The sequence below is a fragment of the Pezoporus occidentalis genome, unplaced genomic scaffold (genome assembly GCF_034315485.1).
Source record: "Pezoporus occidentalis ecotype Australia unplaced genomic scaffold, CSIRO_AGI_Poc_V1 ctg201, whole genome shotgun sequence".
Lineage (NCBI taxonomy): Eukaryota > Metazoa > Chordata > Aves > Psittaciformes > Psittacidae > Pezoporus > Pezoporus occidentalis.
This window is the reverse complement of record NW_026913868.1, coordinates 663,710-682,165: the sequence shown is the minus strand read 5'-3', so window position 1 is coordinate 682,165 and position 18,456 is coordinate 663,710. Positions and strand designations below refer to the sequence as shown.

The 18,456-nt window shown below is 44.0% G+C and overlaps 1 protein-coding gene across 1 annotated transcript in view; it reads right to left on the bottom strand.

Moving 5' to 3' along the window:
* Positions 1-17,772, bottom strand: part of ELP3 (elongator acetyltransferase complex subunit 3) — a 96,219-nt gene extending 78,447 nt beyond the window's left edge. The window contains exons 1-7 of the mRNA XM_062618579.1: positions 17,666-17,772; positions 16,260-16,359; positions 15,246-15,384; positions 14,085-14,155; positions 11,801-11,864; positions 9,881-9,949; positions 7,953-8,107 (exon numbers count right to left, since the gene is read on the bottom strand). Coding sequence (XP_062474563.1) covers positions 7,953-8,107; positions 9,881-9,949; positions 11,801-11,864; positions 14,085-14,155; positions 15,246-15,384; positions 16,260-16,359; positions 17,666-17,684 — 617 coding nt within the window. The 5' untranslated portion in view covers positions 17,685-17,772. The remainder of the gene's footprint in view (positions 1-7,952; positions 8,108-9,880; positions 9,950-11,800; positions 11,865-14,084; positions 14,156-15,245; positions 15,385-16,259; positions 16,360-17,665) is intronic.
* Between the last annotated feature and the right edge of the window lie 684 nt (positions 17,773-18,456).

The following is an 18,456-nucleotide window of genomic DNA, read 5'->3' as shown; positions in this document are numbered from 1 at the left end:
GATGTTCTGCCCACTTTGAAAATCAGAATACAAAAGTACCTAAGGCGTGCTGCTGTAATACAGGCATCGGTGTAATACTTTCTGTGTCAGGAAGGAAATTAACCCAGAAAACTTATTTAGTAGATGCCACACCATCTCTACAAGACATTAACTGTGGATCACTAGCACAATTTGAACTAGAACCATGTCGTTGTCAGGCCAGGTTCATATTCATACAGGTGACCAAGCCATGTAAAAAATTCCATCTCCAGTTACCAATCCCAGCTGACCACTCAGATCCCATCCTCACATTAACATGTCAGCACAGGTCACTGGAGAACTTGTTATGCTTGCCAAATTACACACGCACAGCAGTGAAGCAGCAAAAATGAGAAAAGTATTCCCTTTGGCAGGTGTTCAGCAGTAATTTGCTGAAAATGTACAAAAAAAAAAGGCACTGAAATTCATTATTTAGCTTTGACAAAGTCATGACCGCAAGGACCATCATCCCTTCCACTGGTGCAGGATAAAATACGGATCAATAGCATTTACAGATATTGCTAAATCTCCTGTAGCTCAGATTTCTGTTATGAATAAATACTACCACCCTGTAAACCTTTGACAAACATGTATTTCGTTCCAGCGTCCACACAAATATGTGAGTATGGCTTCCTTAAATCTACCCTCCTTAGTCACTTATGTTCAGTCACAAACCTGAATATTTCACATGCAGGAGAAAATGCTGTGCAAATATTGAACAAGACAGATAACTGGATAGGCAATCACTTTCCATAGCTGCAGGAGGAACAAAAGAAGATGAACAGCTCCCCATAATAAGATTAGGATCTCACGAAATGATTTTCAGTTACACATCTTCCAAATAACACACTCTTCAGCTTCTAGAATTTGGGTCTTGCAGTAGAAAATATGCAATGCGAAAGTAACAGAATGACAACAAAGGGCAGTCAGCTTTGGGCAAATTTAGAAATCAAAATGGTTTGGGCTGAAGTAACGTTAAAGCTCATCTAGTTCCAACCCCCAGATTTCTTGTAGGCCCCTTTAGATTTTGGAAGGCTGTTCTAAGGTCTCCCCTCAAATTTGCTCAAATTCTGCAAGTTGGAAAGATGTCACCCATACTGAAGGCATTCAGAGGTAAACACTTGACAATAAACAGGTTTTAAATGGCAAACATGGCTCCTGAACCATGTCTGAGTCACATCCAAAGCTGGAAACAAAGAAAATCTGCCTGCTTCACCAGAACTAGTTAGGAACAAGCCCCCAGATCTCTGGAAACAAAAGGGAATTTAGGCAGAATCTCTGTTGTAAACGATCTGGCACTAAAACAACAGCCAGTTATCTCCTGCCTGGCACAGAGGCACAGAAAATCACTGCCCAGTCAGATGTCCTGAGGGATTTGACAGACAAGGTCTAATGGATACAGCCACAGCAATTTGCAGTGTGGCTGCCTCCTGCTATTTGCTTCCTTCTCTGCCAGAAGCTGCTGCCGGCACGGGAGGGGATGTAGAACTGGATTAAGTACCCGCACACCTTGGTTCCCCAGATTACTGCTAGAATAGGATCTTAAACCAGCAATTACAGCAGTTTGTGCTGGAGCTGCTCAAGCTTCCAGAGCCTACCTGTCACACACCTGCTCATTACGGCAAGTCAAGAGGTGAGATCTGACTATCAAATTCTGGCAATTTATAGTGGGGCAATTTAACACCCTGAGCTCCCCCCAGCCAAAGATTCTTCTGAAATCGCTGTATGCTCCAGATGACATTAATTTGCCACAGGGTGAACGCTGGCAGCTGAAGGGTGGACAGCTATGTTTAGCTGCTTGTTTAGGAAGCAGTAACCTCAAGCAGAGGGTCAAGGTAGATAAAAGGAGAACACTAACCTCTTAAATCGCCCCAGCATGAATCACTGGAGCTTGTGAGTCAAAGCCCTCAGATATTTTTGCTAGAGTCACAATTAGTACTCAGAAAGCACAAGTAAGATACATTAGTGTAACAAACAACTGTATGTGAATAGAGCCACCCAAATTACAGGAGAGCCTCTTCTCTTCCTCTGCTCATAAGGTAAAACAGGTTTGCTTAAACATCTTTTCTTGAGGTTCACAGTGCACTAGAATTACCCACTAGTGAAATACAGATGCACAGCCAGCTGCAATAGCACAGCACAAATATGCCCACTTGTTACCCCACCTAAGTTCATTGCAGGTCCGTGCCACCAAAATCAAGCAGATGGGCTAAATCTTGGTAAAATTACAGGACAGCTGCAGTAAGATGGGACTTGCCTGCAGAAACCTCCATCTTATCATAAAATGATTTGGGTTAGAAGAGACCTTAAAGACCATCAGTTCCACTGCCCTTACCATGGGCAGTGACACCTTCCACTAGACCAGGTTGCCAAAATCTTCTAACAGAACTCCCAAAGTCTTATTTGGGAAATTTAAAACAGACTTCAACTTTGAAAATAAAGTACAACCTTCTAAAAGGAGATTTATTCCTTACTATAGAGAAACAAAATTAGGAGCTGCTTCACTGTCAGCCTTCATGATTGCTGCATTTCTTGTGGAGAAATTGCAGTTTCTATTAGAAAAATGACTGATACATGAAACCTAATGTGTGTATTTGAGAAAAAGCATAGAATGATCTTTCCAGAAAACATATCATAGAATTACAGAATGGTTTGGATTTGAAGGCACCTTAAAGCTCACCCAGTTCCAATCCCCTGCCATAGGCAAGGCCACCTTTCACTAGACCAGGTTGCTCCAAGCCCCGTCCAACCTGGCCTTGAACACTGCCAGGGATGGGGCAGCCACAGCTTCTCTGGGCAACCTGTGCCAGGGCCTCACCACCCTCACAGGGAAAAACTGCCTGAGCGCTCATCTCAATCTCCCCTCTGTCAGTTTAAAGCCATTCCCCCCCTTGCCTTGTCCTTACAGGCCCTTGTCAAAAGCCCCTCTCCAGTTTCCGTGTCACCCCTTTAGGCACTGGAAGCTGCTCTAAGGTCTCCTTGAAGGCTTCTCTTCTCCAGGCTGAACAAGCCCAGCTCTCTCAGCCTGTCTTCATAGCAGAGGTGCTCCAGCCCTTGCAGCATCTTCATGGCCTTCTCTGGACTTGCTCCAATAGCTCCACATTCTTCTTATCATCTGTATCTCACCAAACACATTTTTAACAGGTTGCTCTGATCTGGTGTCTTTGAGAAGAGTGATTTCCACTGGGTTTCAAAAAGCATCAGGAGCTTCACATATCAAACCAACTGCTGGTCAAAGTGCCAGTACTTGGGGTTTTTTGTCCTTCCTTGGATGGGCTAAGAGTTCTTAAACTGTACACACAATAACCTAAGCAATGGTTATTTAAAACCCATGTCTTCTATTTCAGCAAAGGCTCTAAAGTAGCTGGCTCTAACTCCTTACTGCTTGCCAAAAGATCAATATGGCTTTTGGGATACCCAAGGGGGATTTCCTCATGCATAATGAAAATATTTGTGGCAGTAGGAATACTCAGCAGAAGACACAGCTAATGGTGGGAACACAAAAGGACACTTGGCAAAAATGATCCATGACAAGCCTAAGAAAAAGGCAATTTCATGACAGAGTCTGGTATTAGGAGCTGCAATTTCTCCACAAGGAATCAAACACAGTCAATGGTACTCACTTCTGCAAGTGCTGGGCTTCAACGTGTGATGCAGGTGGAGAATGAGCCTTTTAAGAGACTACTGACTGATGAATGGTGTAAAGCTAAAACAGTCTTGGATTACGGACCTATTATGAAATCAGTTATGATGTTAGCCACACACCTGAATATTGTCACATAAATATCAGGTACACCAGAATTGCAGAACATATTGTTCCAGCAATCCTATCCCCTTCTTACTTTGCCATTAACAATGTGATTTACAAGCAGATCGAACATCAGCCAACACATGATGCTGTTAAAATAAACTAGAAAAACCCAAATTTCTGTGCATTTTTAAATACCCTAAGAGAAGCAGGCTTGATGCTGCAATCCAAGGTGCTGCTATGGTGTACAGCACAGGGGGACTTTTCTGACACCTGCTTTTCTCTTAGAATCATAGTATGGTTTGGGTTGGAAGGCACCTTAAAGCTCATCCAGTTCCAATCCCCTGCCAGAGGCAGGGACACCTTCCACTAGACCAGGTTTCTCCAAGCCCCGTCCAGCCCGGCCTTGAACACTGCCAGGGATGGGACCACCACAGCTTCTCTGGGCAACCTGTGCGGGGCCTCATCACCCTCATAGGGAAAAACTTCTTCCTAATTTCTAATCTAAACCTCCTCTCTTTCAGTTTAAAGCCATACCCCCTTGTCCTATCCCACATGCCCTTCTAAAAAGTTCCTCTCCAGCTTTCCTGTGGGTCCCTTTATGTATTCTAAACATAGGCAAGTTCTCCTTTGGCCTCAGTCACTAATTAAAAGTTGGATCCTGGCTCAGAGAAGAGTTGCTCAGCCCTGGGAGTTAAGTGGTGAGTCATGGATGCAGTTAAATATGCCCAGCACCTCTAATGACTCATGGGTCAGGTGAGAGGAGCAAAATGCTGGGGAGCAGCAATCCTCATTTACATGTGCATTTTACACCTTCTTGGTTCATTGTCCTCACAAAAGAGCAAAGGCAGCCGAAATCTAGTCAACACTTTGGCTTGATGGGAACAACTCCCAGAGAGAGATGTATTTCTATAGAGTACAAGAAGAAAAATCTGTTTTGTGATCTGTCTTACTGTGATTCTTTTACACTAATTACAGATCTCTTCCTCACAAAGTCCAAAACCTTGCTTGACAGGCATCCAGAAGTGCACTGAAATCTCTTAAGTGGTGCTCTCTGCAGATAAAAATTAAAACTTCTCAGTCTTATTGTACACTCTACAAACAAAGGTTCCCTCTGGCTCTGCAATACTTTACTCATTCCTTGGCCAACTTATTTCTCAAGCATAACAAAGCACCTCAAAGACTTCTGTCTGAATAGTCTGAAAAGTGTTTATTACCACAATAAGGAGCTGCCACAGAAGTATTAAACACCAGCAACACTTTCTCAGAGAAGTCATTTCTTTCCTTCTCTTGCAATGGAGTTGCTATGAAAGCCAAGCTGTTTCTCTATCTTTTTTAAGCAATTGCACATTTGGTTGGTGTTGCTTTGGATTTTCTGCAGCAATGTGCTCCAGATGACCCTGCTTGAGCAGGAAGGCCAGAGTATATCACCTCGGATGGTCGCTTCCAACTTTCATCATTCTGTGAGTTCATGTATGGAAATACAGTCACTTCTACACTCACGTCCTGTCCATGCATCCATAAAAACAGTAATCTTAACTCATGCAAAAAGGATCTCCTCCTGTTTTATAAATAGAGGTATAAAGGGAGTTCTTCACACCGCCAAGTCAGTTGCCCAGTTCACAACAATGTAGCTCAAATGCTCTGGGCCATCCCGTGAGAATCCTGCCCTCTCCACTGACACAGTTTCAGTCTCATTTACTCAGCAGCAGCCGTCTAGAGCAGTGTCCCACTTCCCTGAGACAGATCGCTCCCAGTCCCACATCATTTCTCTCATGCAGGCACAGCTGTGTTTGCAGTTGTGTGATTTACCATGATGCTGGATTTAACATAAGCCACTGTATCTGCAAGAAAGCAAAAAGCCCACTCAGAATATCCACTGGAGTCCAACAGCCAACAGAGTTTGAGGATTTATGTCTTTGTCAGCCTTGCAGTGCCAGTTCCTGGTGAGAAATAGCATATACCTCCCTGGCAGGCAGCGGTCGTACTGTACTGCTTGAAACTGCACAGAGTCACATCCTTTTTATCACATTAACTAGGACCAGAAGCTGCAGTGCACTGATAAAGACAAAGTATTATATGAAGACGATTAGAAATTACATCAGGAGGAGGACGCCAGATTAATGAGCCCTTCAGTGCTGCAAAAGTCATGCTGTACAGGTCAGCATGTCGCTGTCGCTGGAAAGACAGCGTGTGGACACAGAAGCAGACCTCAGGTTTAGGACAAAGTAAAGAAATGACTGGACAAAAGGGGAAAAAACTGTGTTTATGGTTAGGTGGACTGTTGTCTATGTAGATAGATGCTCCACTAGCCTAATCAAAGGTCATATTCAGGACTTTCAAAAAAAGCAACCTGGCTGAAGGTCTTTTTTTCCATTAGGGAATCATTGTACAAAATCCAAAAATAAGTAATGATCTGCAAAAGGAAGAAAAATTTCAAGACCACCGTAAACTCATTCAAAGTAAGGGATCATAGAGACCATTTCCCAGGTTACTGCTGAATGCCATGCCCACAATATAAAACCAGTAAAATACTGTCATCATTCCCCATGCAGCATGGCCTCTATTGATGGAAGAAGTGAGGGAGATGGGCTGAACTGTCATATACAAAGAGAAATAAACTTAATCTTGAATGTTTATTTCAAGTAGCATTGACCATCTCAAAACAGTACTGCAGTGACACAGTGCAACAGCCAAATGCAAGCAGCACAAGAAGTAAAAGGTCTGATTCATCTTGAACCCAATGTCAGCGCCTCTAGAATATTTAGGAAGTGCAACTTGAATAACTCCCACATACTTCCATTTACTAAGCATTTAACATGAAATTTATGTTAAAAATATAAACCTTTATTTATCTGCTGGAAAAATCCACACACTGTTAGTGCAGGTTTTTTTCACATTCCTTGATCTGTGCACTTGCAAGGCAGTGCACTGACTTCAGCGTCACTTCCTTCTGGCATGCACTTAAAATCACTTGGTTGAATGGTCTGTGTCGTAAATAGCTTCCTCAATCAGTAATGGCCAGGCTACTTGAAAAATAATTTTAGGTCCAATAAAACACCTGCAGCAGACAAGATACGGAATAAACACATCCTGAGCTACCTGATGTATGTACAAGTATAGCACTAATTTGACTATGCAACCTGCAAACACCACACCCCTCTTCCATGATGAGCTGTGTCCTTCAGTGCTCACAGCTAGGGCACTAGAGCAACAGAAAAGCAATTCTCTTCCCAACTCGCTCACTATTTTATCTGGATAAAATCAACTCGGGAACAGCACAGCACTTTTTGCCTGGTCTTTGAATGACAAGAAAAAAAAAAACCAACAAAATCCAAAGAAAACCAGCAGAAGTGTTTGCTGCCCTCCAGAGGAAAATCAAATGAAATTACAGCTTTCAAATACGAAAACAGACATGAAGCTACTAGGCACAGGATAGTCCAACTTACTTTTAAGACCATTTTCTTTAGCAGATGATAATGGTATCAAGGAAAATCCACCTGACTGAACAATGACAAGCAAACTAAAACTGCCAGTAAGGAGCCTCACCTAGTTTTAACAGCTCCAAAACGTCAAATCTCTCCTTTTTCTTCCCAGTGTTATACTGCAAAATGCACTGAAAAGTTGGGTATTTAATGACCCAAAGCACACATACATAAATCAGCCTCTGATTTTCAGTTCCTCTGCTGTAAAATGAGAAGAGCATTTCCCTGTCACACTGAAATACTGCAAGGGTAACTGCGTTTGATGCCACAAGGGGCCTGGAGCTCCTGAGCACTGACGCTCTCAGGGGTGAGTCATTCCTTGCGGGAGTTGACGTCTGGCCTCCCTCCAAGGCAGGATCAGTTCCCCCTGCCAGCTAAAGGCAATAAATCCCATGGCAATGTGATTCGTCACAACTCCAAACCAAGGTGATGAGGCATAAAAGGTAGAAGTCTACATGGAATGCCAAGAAACCACAAGTGGCTTAGCACTTCCTACATGAGAAAATAGATAAACCATGGCACAACCTTCTCCTTGTGCTATGCAGTACACAGAGCAGGGCTCCAAGTTGAGCTATAAATATTCTATGCCTAAATATGTATTTGGATAAACATTCAAACAAAAGTTTTGCTGTATTTTTTGTTCTTACACCAGTTAAAGAACACTTTTAAACCATTACATGAAGGAAACCCAAGATGCTTACCTGACGGCCTCTGCAACGTTATTGGAAGTGTGACCTGATAAGGCATCATGAAGGTTTCTGATGAAGTAATCACGGTAGTCTTCAGGCAGGGCCATGAATGTGCCACCCATCACAATAAACTCCACTTTATCCACGCTGTGGCCCAACTGCTTCAGCTGTAAAATGGAAAATACCATGGAAAAATTATCCAGGGACTTTTTTAGAAGACTTCTCTGAAAACAGTGACATTCTTACACCATGTTTCCTCCTTTAGTTGTGGTATCTTTTAGCAATGACAAACCATTAATACTTTTGTAAAGACTTCTTATAAACCCTCCCAAAAATATAAACCTCAAAGTTACCTTTCTACTGCAAGAACACAGTACATATACTGAGCCGAGCATAACAGCTTTTCTTGACAAAGCAGAATCATTTGAACCTAGCCTCTTGCTGACAGAGTTACATTGGTTCCAGTTTGAAGCTATCTTAGATTTGACTGATAGAAGTTTCTTCTTCAATCCATGTAGAACTAACTTCCTTACAAACTTGAGAGAATGGAGGACTACACTGAATCCATGAAGGATTTTTCAATGGATTTAGAGATAAACTGGAAACCGGTCAAAGCAGAGCAGGATTAAGAAATTCTTCAGATCTTCTAACTCTCCATAAAAGACCTCAATAAACCATCTTGGTTTGAAAGCCACTATTTGAGTATTAAATTCTCCAATTGTAAGTAACTATCAAGAACTAGCAATTGCCACAGAAGTTCAGTACAATTTATTGTAATACAATCTCCTATTAGAAATAAGGTATTGTTCACAACAGGTAAGATCTTACAAGAGGTTCAAAACTTCTAATTTATCTAATGACAGACTAAAGGTGTACAAATAATACTTCTGTGGGGATCAAACCAGGCTAATGTAGAATTACAGAATGATGAAAAAGGTGAGGCTGGAAAGGACCTCTGGAGATCACCCAGTCTTATCTCTCTTCTCAAAGCAGCATCAGCTACAGCAGTTTGTTCAGCACTGCACCCAAACAAGCTTCAAGTGTCTCAAAGACTGGAGACTGCACAACCTGTATGGCAACCTGGTCCAGTGCTTGGTCACTCTCACAGCTAAAAACTGTTTCCAGATGTTCAAATGGAGTTTCAATTTGTGGCCACTGCATCATGTCCTGTCACTAGCACCACTGAGAAGGGCCTGGCTTCGTCCTCTTTACAGCCTGCTGCCAGGTATTTATACACATTGGTAAGACTCCCCTAAGCTTTCTCTTCCCTAGCCTGAGCAGTCTTGGAGCTCTTGGCATCTCTTCAGATGCTCCAGTCCTTCCATCACCTTAGTGGCCTTTTGCTAGACCTCCCCCAGTATGTTCAAGTCTGCTGTCTTCTGGGGAGTCCAGAACTCGACACAACTCTCCAGGTGGAGCCTCGGCAGTGCTGAGGCAAAAGGAAGGATCTCCTCCCTTGATGTGTTGGCAACACTCCTCCTAAGGCCACTGGCTGTCTTTGCTTCAAGGACACAATGCTGCTCACAGTCAACTTGATGCCTGCCAGTATCCTCAGGTCCTCTTCCATCAAGCTGCTTTCCAGCTGGTCAGCCCCCAGCACATACCAGTGCCCGGAGTTTGGCATTTCCCTTTGTTTAACTTCAAGAGGTTCCTGCCAACTCATTTCTCCAGCCTGTCCAGGTCTCCCTGAATGGCAGCACAATCCTCTGGTCTACCACCCACTTCTCCCAGTCCTGCATCATCAGCAAACTTGCTGACAGCATGCTCTGTCCCAGCATCCCTGTCATTAACACAGACATTACCACATTAAGCACTAGTGGTCACAATATTGACAGCTGGGTTATATCCAGCTTCCTGCCAACCAATTTAGGTGATTAAAAGTGTTCTCATTACTTTCTTCGCAACCACAATGTGTTCCCCTTTCAATGGTAAAATTTCACCTGTTCCACTCTGTGTCTTGTCTGGAGATAGGGGTCATATCTGGCTCGAATCGCCCTCATGGATGTTGGCTAAAAAACAGAAGGAGATTCAGTTTGTAGAATAGTTTTGTATTCAGTTTGTAGAAGAATGGTGAAAAAGAACAAAAGAAAACTTTCAGCACTGAAACGGATGCTGAAGTCTTCAAATCCTAACTGACCCTAAACTCTGCAAACTCACAGCCAAAGAGTCCATCCAATTGTGAATACAAATTTGGCTCCTTCCATGTTTTAAAATGATAATGAAACACACTGTTTTGCTGAGATGGTAACATGACATAAAAACAACACAGCTTTTCAAACTTTTAGTGCATCTTTATCAACCGGATAAAGAATCTCTGTAGTGATTCACTGAAGATATTGCAAACATCACAAACAAAATGTTTTTCAAAATACCACTTCTTCCATTCCGTTCATTTTAGTTTCTCTTTACTTGCACAAGTTATCCAAACAGTCTCCCCTACAGCACAGTCTAAATTTCAAATATTCTTTAAGCTAAACATACTCTTTCAACTCCAATCTCTAACAACTTACTTATTACTACTACTGTTTGCGTACTAATAATACTCTAAGATAAGGTTTTCAAGTACCTTGTGTATCCTGGATTTGTTGAGCATTTCATTCATATTACATTAAAAGTTCTAAATGATGACGACTCTTAATCATGCACAACTCCCACATGCTGTTAGTACTAAACGAGTGAATACAACATATCCAAACCAACAGGAATTACAAAGCATTTACATATACACAGATTTTCCTACTTTGCACTAACAGAACAAGTTTCAAGTCACTGAGAAGTGGATAACAGCAGAAAAAATCTGTAAGTATGCTGAATCGCTGTTTACCAAATCCAGTTTGCATTTTACCTCATTTTGCTACTTTACGTCTGTACTATAGCTATGAGTTATTTTGTTAAAACCAGTCAGTAATTTAGTCACAAGATCTGCTGCTGCTAAACTTTCTCCAGACAACAAGAGCACGCTATTTCGGAAATACATATATTTAGTGAGATATCACTGCAGATATGGAGCATTAATGTAATTTCAGAGGCAGTAACAGCTAAATAACAGGCTTTTTCTTGAGAGCTTAACCTTTGTTAACCTGCAGTGTCCTGTAGGTTGGACATGACCGAAAGCAGGTCCACTTAAGACAGGATGCTCAGGTCTCTGTCCAGTCAGTGCTTGATTACCTTTAAGAACAGTTTCCAAAACCTCTAGATAAATCCCTACTCAAGTGACTGATAATTGTCATGTTAAAACATCCTTATATTAGGGCATAATTTTCCACATTCTAACTAATGTTTGTTGCCCCTCCTCTTTCCACTGGGCAGCTCTGAGGAGAAGTCTGGCTCTGTCTTCTCTGTACCTTTCCCTTAACCCCATAGGGAGCCATAAGTAAATCTGTACAGTTCTGTTGGACTGTTCAGTCAGGAAAATTTTGACACACAGGCATCACAGCCAGCATTCATTTCAACAAATTGCACACAGCAGTGTCCCATGAGAGACCACAATGTCACCTCCAACTGCTCTCACTCACTGATCTCTTTCCACAGCTGGAGATTCACATTAACAGCAGTTCCCACATCAGCAGGTCACGGGGTACAACCACAATGCTGCACTTGCCCTGCTTGGAATCACAGGCTGCTCATTCCTGCATGTGTAACATTATGAACAGAAGCAAGGTGAGGAGAAGGAAACAACTGCTACAATAATCAAGAGGAATTTCCAGTCCTGTGGTTGAGCTGCTTTAGATCTCAAACTTCATGAAGCCTACTTTTGGTTTTTATTCTTGCAGCATGACTTAATCTGCAGAAATAAAGAGCAGCTGAACCCAAGTTTATAGTGAGCATAGGCAAGGCGCTACAGCAAACCAAATTAATACCTCATATCCAGTGTAAGACTGTGTTGAATATTCAAAGTCAGAATCAGGTCCACCCGGGCAGTATCTGCAAATATAAAAAGACAGAAAACAGGCATGAAACTCGTACAGGTGCAATGACTTAATCTGTCTGAGGTACAGGCACACAAGACGGTGCAGGCTGAGCAGACACTGCTCTAACTGACCCAGCTCTCACCAGAAACACACAAATACAAATCATAGAACCACAGATCATGGTTCAGAGCATGGGATGAACCAATAAATTTGTGTGTTTCTGCATCACCTTATGTAAATACAGGTACAGATTCAAACACAGATGCTGAAGGGGGTAATTCTGTGAGTTGAGAGGAACTGAGACTATGTCTGTTTACAAATGCTAAGTATACAGTACAGAACAGTTGTTTTGTTTCATGAGAATGCGATGTCAAAAAACAGTTCAGACATGGCAAATAACTACATCCACAAAAAACAACTTCGTAAGACTTACAAGAAGCAAAGTGTACTGTGAACCTATTTCTGGAACATGGCATTGTTTAAGGAAGGAGCTGCCATAGAGTTAAATTAGTTTCTGCATGTAGAGGCTTGTTTGAAACTCTTTATTCTGTGACACAGCAAGACAGACTTGCAGCTACCACAGCATGACTGCTGGCCAGGAGAGGAATGGTACACGGCAGGGAATAATTAAAGGAATATAAACTTATTCTGAAGGGTCCTTAACTCTCTTTTGAGGACTATGGTTATTAATGACCAATCTACAGCCATTCTGGGCTCCAAGGCAGCCCTAGGCACGACTGTTGACAGTCCTTTCTATTTTAATTGCAGGCTCTGAGCACCCCCAACAGAAAACAGAACAGCAGTCAGCGTATTGCTACTCATGGTGCAGATCTCAGTGCACAGACACCAAGATAATGCCATCTCAGTCAAATCAGACACATTTGCCTCACAGTATAATGGATGAGTTTTCCCAGTGCCTGCCCTGCAAACTTAACCCAAGTCATCTGTCACCATTACAAAATTAATTACCAAATTACCAGGGCTGAATTAATTTGCTGGCAAAAGTTGTGCAATCCAATTGAAGGCATTTCATACACGTAATTACCTGGAACATCTCGGACAGAATAGTGGCTCATGCAAGAGCAAGATCAGAGCCAGCTCACTCTGCATCGGGCAGCTGGTAGAGAGATAGAGATGTTTTGGGAGTGACAAGGCAGGAAACAGAGGCAATGTTTTGAAATAGATGAACCGTTATGGTTAGAAAAAAACCCAGATGTGATGACAGGTGTACAGACTCTTAAGTCAAATGGAGGTAACATACTTCAAGGTAAAGCCATTTTGGGTTTCTCAATTCAAATAAAACTCCAGTGCTATTCCCTTAACACCACAAGCTCTTGGCAGCTGGAGGCCTTCCCTTCCATCTGTGCTCTCATTTCACTCCAGAGCCAAGCAGAGCCAGGCTGTCACACCAAGCAAGTTTTTGCAGACACCCACCTACACCTCCTCAGGTGGGTCCCAGTTCATCACTTTTCAAACTTGTCAGATTGAGCCCTGTTTCTTTTCTGGAATGGTCTTCTCCAATCTGCTTACATACCCAGACATGCGCCTCTGCACACCCTGACACAGTCATACAACTTACATTTGACTGTTAATAGATTCTCCTGGTTATTCTATTCACAAAACTGTATTCTACTAACATGGCCCATGAAAGAAAAAGGTCTCCTCCACGATGAAAAACTGAAAACAAGTAGACTTTTTAGAGTAATATGCAGGTATCAGCAATCTGCAACTCTGCACTTGTGCAGGGAGCAAGCCTGTCTCCAATACAATGCTGCTGCAATCATAGATTTACACAGAAATATTGGAAGACAGACTGAGAAGAGCTGTGGTTCTGCAGCCTGGAAAAGAGAAGGCTCTGGGAAGATCTTACAGCAGCTTCCAGTGCCTAAAGGGGCCAACAAGAAAGCTGGAGACGGGCTTTGGACAATGATCTGTTGGGACAGGACAAGGGGGAATGGCTTTAAACTGACCGAGGGGAGATTGAGATGAGATCTTAGGCAGAAGTTCTTCCCTGTGAGGGTGGTGAGGCCCTGGCACAGGTTGCCCAGAGAAGCTGTGGCTGCCCCATCTCTGGCAGTGTTCAAGGCCAGGTTGGACGGGGGTTACAGCAACCTGGTCTAGTGGAGGTGTCAGGGATTTGGAACTAGATGAGCTTTAAGTTCCCTTCCAACCCAAAGCATTCTGTGATTCTATGAAAACAGTTCTCTTAGCTCATCTAAGCTGTCATACTTACACACATATGTTGCCTGTGAAATTAATGTGCGGACACCTGTGTGGTTTACACATCACAGCTACAACAGCAATCTGTAAGAAGCAAAATTAGAGAGGAGAGAAATTATGGTAATTGCTGCCGAATTGACTTGGAAGGCTATGTATACATGTGCATCTGTGAGAGACTATTTAAAGATGTTTTCTGCTTAGTCTGCCAGCTAGAATATCTGTGTGTTAGCTCTTGAATGAGATAACAAATATATAAAGGAGCAGGAATCTTATTCTTTAATATTTTTATGATTCAGAATAAACTTGACAGTTTATTGGAAAGAACCACGTGTCTTATAGCGAATCTGATTAACCACCTTGGTGAAGAGATGCACACAGACATTCAGGTATTCACTGAGCCCATCTAACATGTACCTAAAAGGGTGAGAGTGTGTTGGCAAGCACACCAAACACCACTCAAAGATGAAAACAAGGGAGAGATGAAGAGAAACACAAAACCATAAACCAACGATAATAAAAAGAGCTCCCTCCCTCCACCTGAGCCAAGCCCTTTTTCCCTGTTGGATCTCACAACTGCTTTTCATACACTAAATGCAAGCCTAATGCCAGATCCCATCTTCCTTCACTAAAAAAGAACCAGAGGGAAGAAGAGAGGGACACACAAAGATCCTCTTAATTTGGAGCACTGAAAGCAGAACACCTAATTTCGTGTTTTCAGAAATCCTGGTTGAAGTAAGAGTTTAACAAAATATTCTATAGAAAGAAGATATTAAAGTCTTTTCTAGGCTGAACAAGCCCAGCTCTCTCAGCCTGTCTCCATAGGAGAGGTATTCCAGCCCTTAGAGCATCTTCATGGCCTCCTCTAGACTTGCATTAACACATTTTATATGTGTTCACTGAGAGGGCCTGAAGGTTAAGCTGCACTTTTTCTACACAACTGAAAAGTAAGGCATGGTGCTCTGAAAATAGATCCCCACACTGCCTTTTTACCTCCTCCCAAGTACTTTGAAAGCAATAGCCCTGTAGGCACAACATCACAGAGAAGTTGACCTGCAAGGCAGCAGTGCAGCCAGTGCGTCCATATGGACATTCAATATCCACGTTATTAAAAATAATTAAACACAATTTATTGATGACAGCAGGGGGGGATGGTGAGAACAATGCACGTGCTTACCCCACTAGCAGTCCTTATAGGCTTGGCCTTCAGCTTTGGTACCAGCACCTTGCGGTACTGTGGTGGAACAGCAGCAATGATGTCAACCAATCGTGGCTGTGCTGAAAGGCCATACTTCGCCGCCGTCTTGGTTTTCAGCCTGAAAGCAGAAATACCTCAAATTAACAACTCCATTCTGACTTATTTACCCATATTTCACAACAATGCCATTGTGCTGCTGTCCAGTTACATGGAGATCTACGTAGGTTCTCCCAGTTTGCTCTTCCAGGTAAATTATTTAAAAAGCATACAGTTATTTCTTGCAACAGCTGCATTAAGATACCAAAAATTAACTCCAAATAAGGTTGATGCAAAACTGCCAATGTTTTTAGTTTCTGTATAGTTTTCTTCTAAATATGGTTTTATCAAAGCATTGCCAAAGCTGCCAACAGACTCTGGCTTGTCCATTTTCAGAGATTTAACTCTTTTCATGTTTTCCACATGATTAACCCCTCCACATAGAGTTTAGCCAAGTTCATTTCTAACATGTTCATGTCAGTTACTTCCAGCATCAGCAAAAAGGTTGCAATTATATCAGGTAAATTAAACGGAAACAGCAGGACAAATTCAGGTTTATTATTCCACATGCGTCAAGAAGGAAGAACTTTCTCTAAGCACCAATGCCATTTATAACACATTGCCAAGAAAATCTGATTTTAACTTTATTCCAGTATTATTCTCTCCTTTCTGACTTCAGGACTCCTGAAGGATGAATGCAGATAGAAACATAAAAAGGCAATGACAAGTTTCTAAAGAGTTTTGCACCAATACAACCTCTTTTGTACTCTGAGCATTGACTGTGAAGTAGCAAATCACTGCAGAATTTACAAATCTTGGTGTCTTTATTATCAGGTAACAGTAAGAGAAATGACAGTAGCCTGTGAAAATAAAACATTTTAAAATAAAGCCTGCATATGATACAGGACAGATTCATCACTGATGGACCAGCTCTTCAGCATCATTCCAGGGACTTACTTGTTCAGATTCACATCGTTTCCCTGCTCATGAGCCTCGATTAACTGCTTTATGATGTCAGCAATTGTCATCATCATCAGCTCTGCATGGCTGAGGTCTCCTGCAATGAGAACAAACCAAATGATGTGTATAGCCAGAGCATTCTACCTGCTTGTGGCAACCAATGCACACCTGCTCTGCAATTTAATACTACCTACAGTTACTGCTCTCAAAGGGAATTTTGCCACTGCATATCACTGCAGCCTTCCCCAAATAAATGACTGTCACCATCTCATATCACTGATTCTCTTTTACTTCTAGGACAGGAGCCAGGCAAACTCCTGAGCACTCACGTGAATGCAAAGGAATCACAGGATCATTAGGGTTGGAAGGGACCTCTGGAGATCATGTAGCCCAATCCCCCCTTCCAAGGCAGGGTCTCCTAGAGCAGGTTACACAGCAACATATCTGGTGGGTTTTGAATGTCTCCAGGGAGGAAGGAGAAACCAGAACCCCCTTGGGCAGCCTGTTCAGGGCTCTGTCACCCTCAGTGTGAAGAAGTTCTTCCTCACGTTGAGGTGAAACTTCTTGTGTTTTAGTTTACGGCCATTGCTTCTCATCCTGTCACTGGCCACCACCGAAAACAGTTAGGCACTATTCTCTTGGCACCCACCTTTGAGATATTTATACGCATTAATCTGATCCCATCTCAGTCTTCTCTTCCCTAGACTAAATAAGCCCAGCTCTCACAATCTCTCCTAAGAGAGATGCTCCAGACCCCTGATCATCCTTGTGGCCTCTGCTGGTCCCTCTCCAATAGCCCCTTGTCTTTCTTGTGCTGCTGAGCCCAGAACTGGACACAGCACTCCAAGTGTGGCCTCACCACGGTCGAACAGAGGCGGAGGATCACCTCCCTCCACCTGCTGCCACACTCCTCCCAATGCACCCCAGAATACTATTGTCCCTCCTGGCTGCAAGGGCACACTGCCAGCTCATAGTCAACTTATCATCTACAAATACTCCCAGGCCTTCTCAGCTGACTCTGTCTCCCATTCACAGCGCCCGATTCAACAGTGGGGGGAGAATAGGGGCGGCTCAGCGGGGGGTGCCAAGTCCCTCCATCCTCCTCCAAAAGAGCACGGAGGGAGCAGCGCAAAGCCGTGCCTCGTTCTCTCTCTCCGCACACACGCGCAGCGTTCATGGAGGTGGTAACTCCATAGCTCCATCGCCACAGAGCCAGAAGCAGCGCGGGAACCCCCCCGCCACGGCCAAACACACGGTGAAGTGCTGGCCCAAAGCCTCTCCTTGCACACAGACGAGGCCGGGGGAGGCGGCAGAACCCTACCCCACCGCCCTCAGCTGCTGGGAGAGGGGCAGGAGCCGCCTCGCAGCACGAACCGGACTCAACGTCCCGCACACCCCGGTACCTTTCCTCTTCTGCCTCATGCTGCCCGCTCCCCCTCAGCGGCTCCCTTCACAAGCCAGGCCACGGGCCCCTGCCATCAAGCAACACCGCTCAGCTCTGTCGCGAAAAAGCCGCACCTCCAGCCGCTCTGCCGGAAAGCGACACGAGGACGGCGGGCATTAACGAGTGCCTCCGCCAGCCGCTGGGGGCGCTGTGAGGGGGACCCGCGGGGCGCAGCCTGTCCCGTGGGGAACCCCATCAGTGTCGGCGCCTCCGTACCGTGGGTGGTGCCGAGTGTCCCTCACTGACGTGATCAGCGCTTGCCGGTGTAGCGGCGGACCGAGTTCCCCCCGCTCCATGGCGCTCTTCGGGCCCTGCGCCCCTTCAGCGCTAGATGGTAGCAAAGCGTCAACGTGAGGGAGGGAAGAACGAGCTGGATTTTCCTGCGAAATGGATAAAAGTGCCCGAGAGGTGCTTGGAGACCTGCGGGCTCCTGAGGAGCACAGGGGGGAGCTGGGGCGTGGTGCAGGGGAGCAGGGGTGTTTGAGGGTGCCCATGGGAAAGAGAGGTGAGGGAAGAGGCTCCTTCAGCGGGGAAAGGAAGGGCTTTGGGGGAGGCTGACAGCAGCCCCACAACCTCCACAGCAGTGTGCGGTGGAAGGACGGGAGATAACAGGAATAAATTTGAGGAGAGAGGTTCAGACTGGATCGGGGCAGTCCCAAGCACAAACACAGGCTGGGGGAGACTGGATTGAGAGCAGCCCTGAGGAGAAGGACTTGGAGGTGTTGGTTACTGAGAAGCTCCCCATGACCC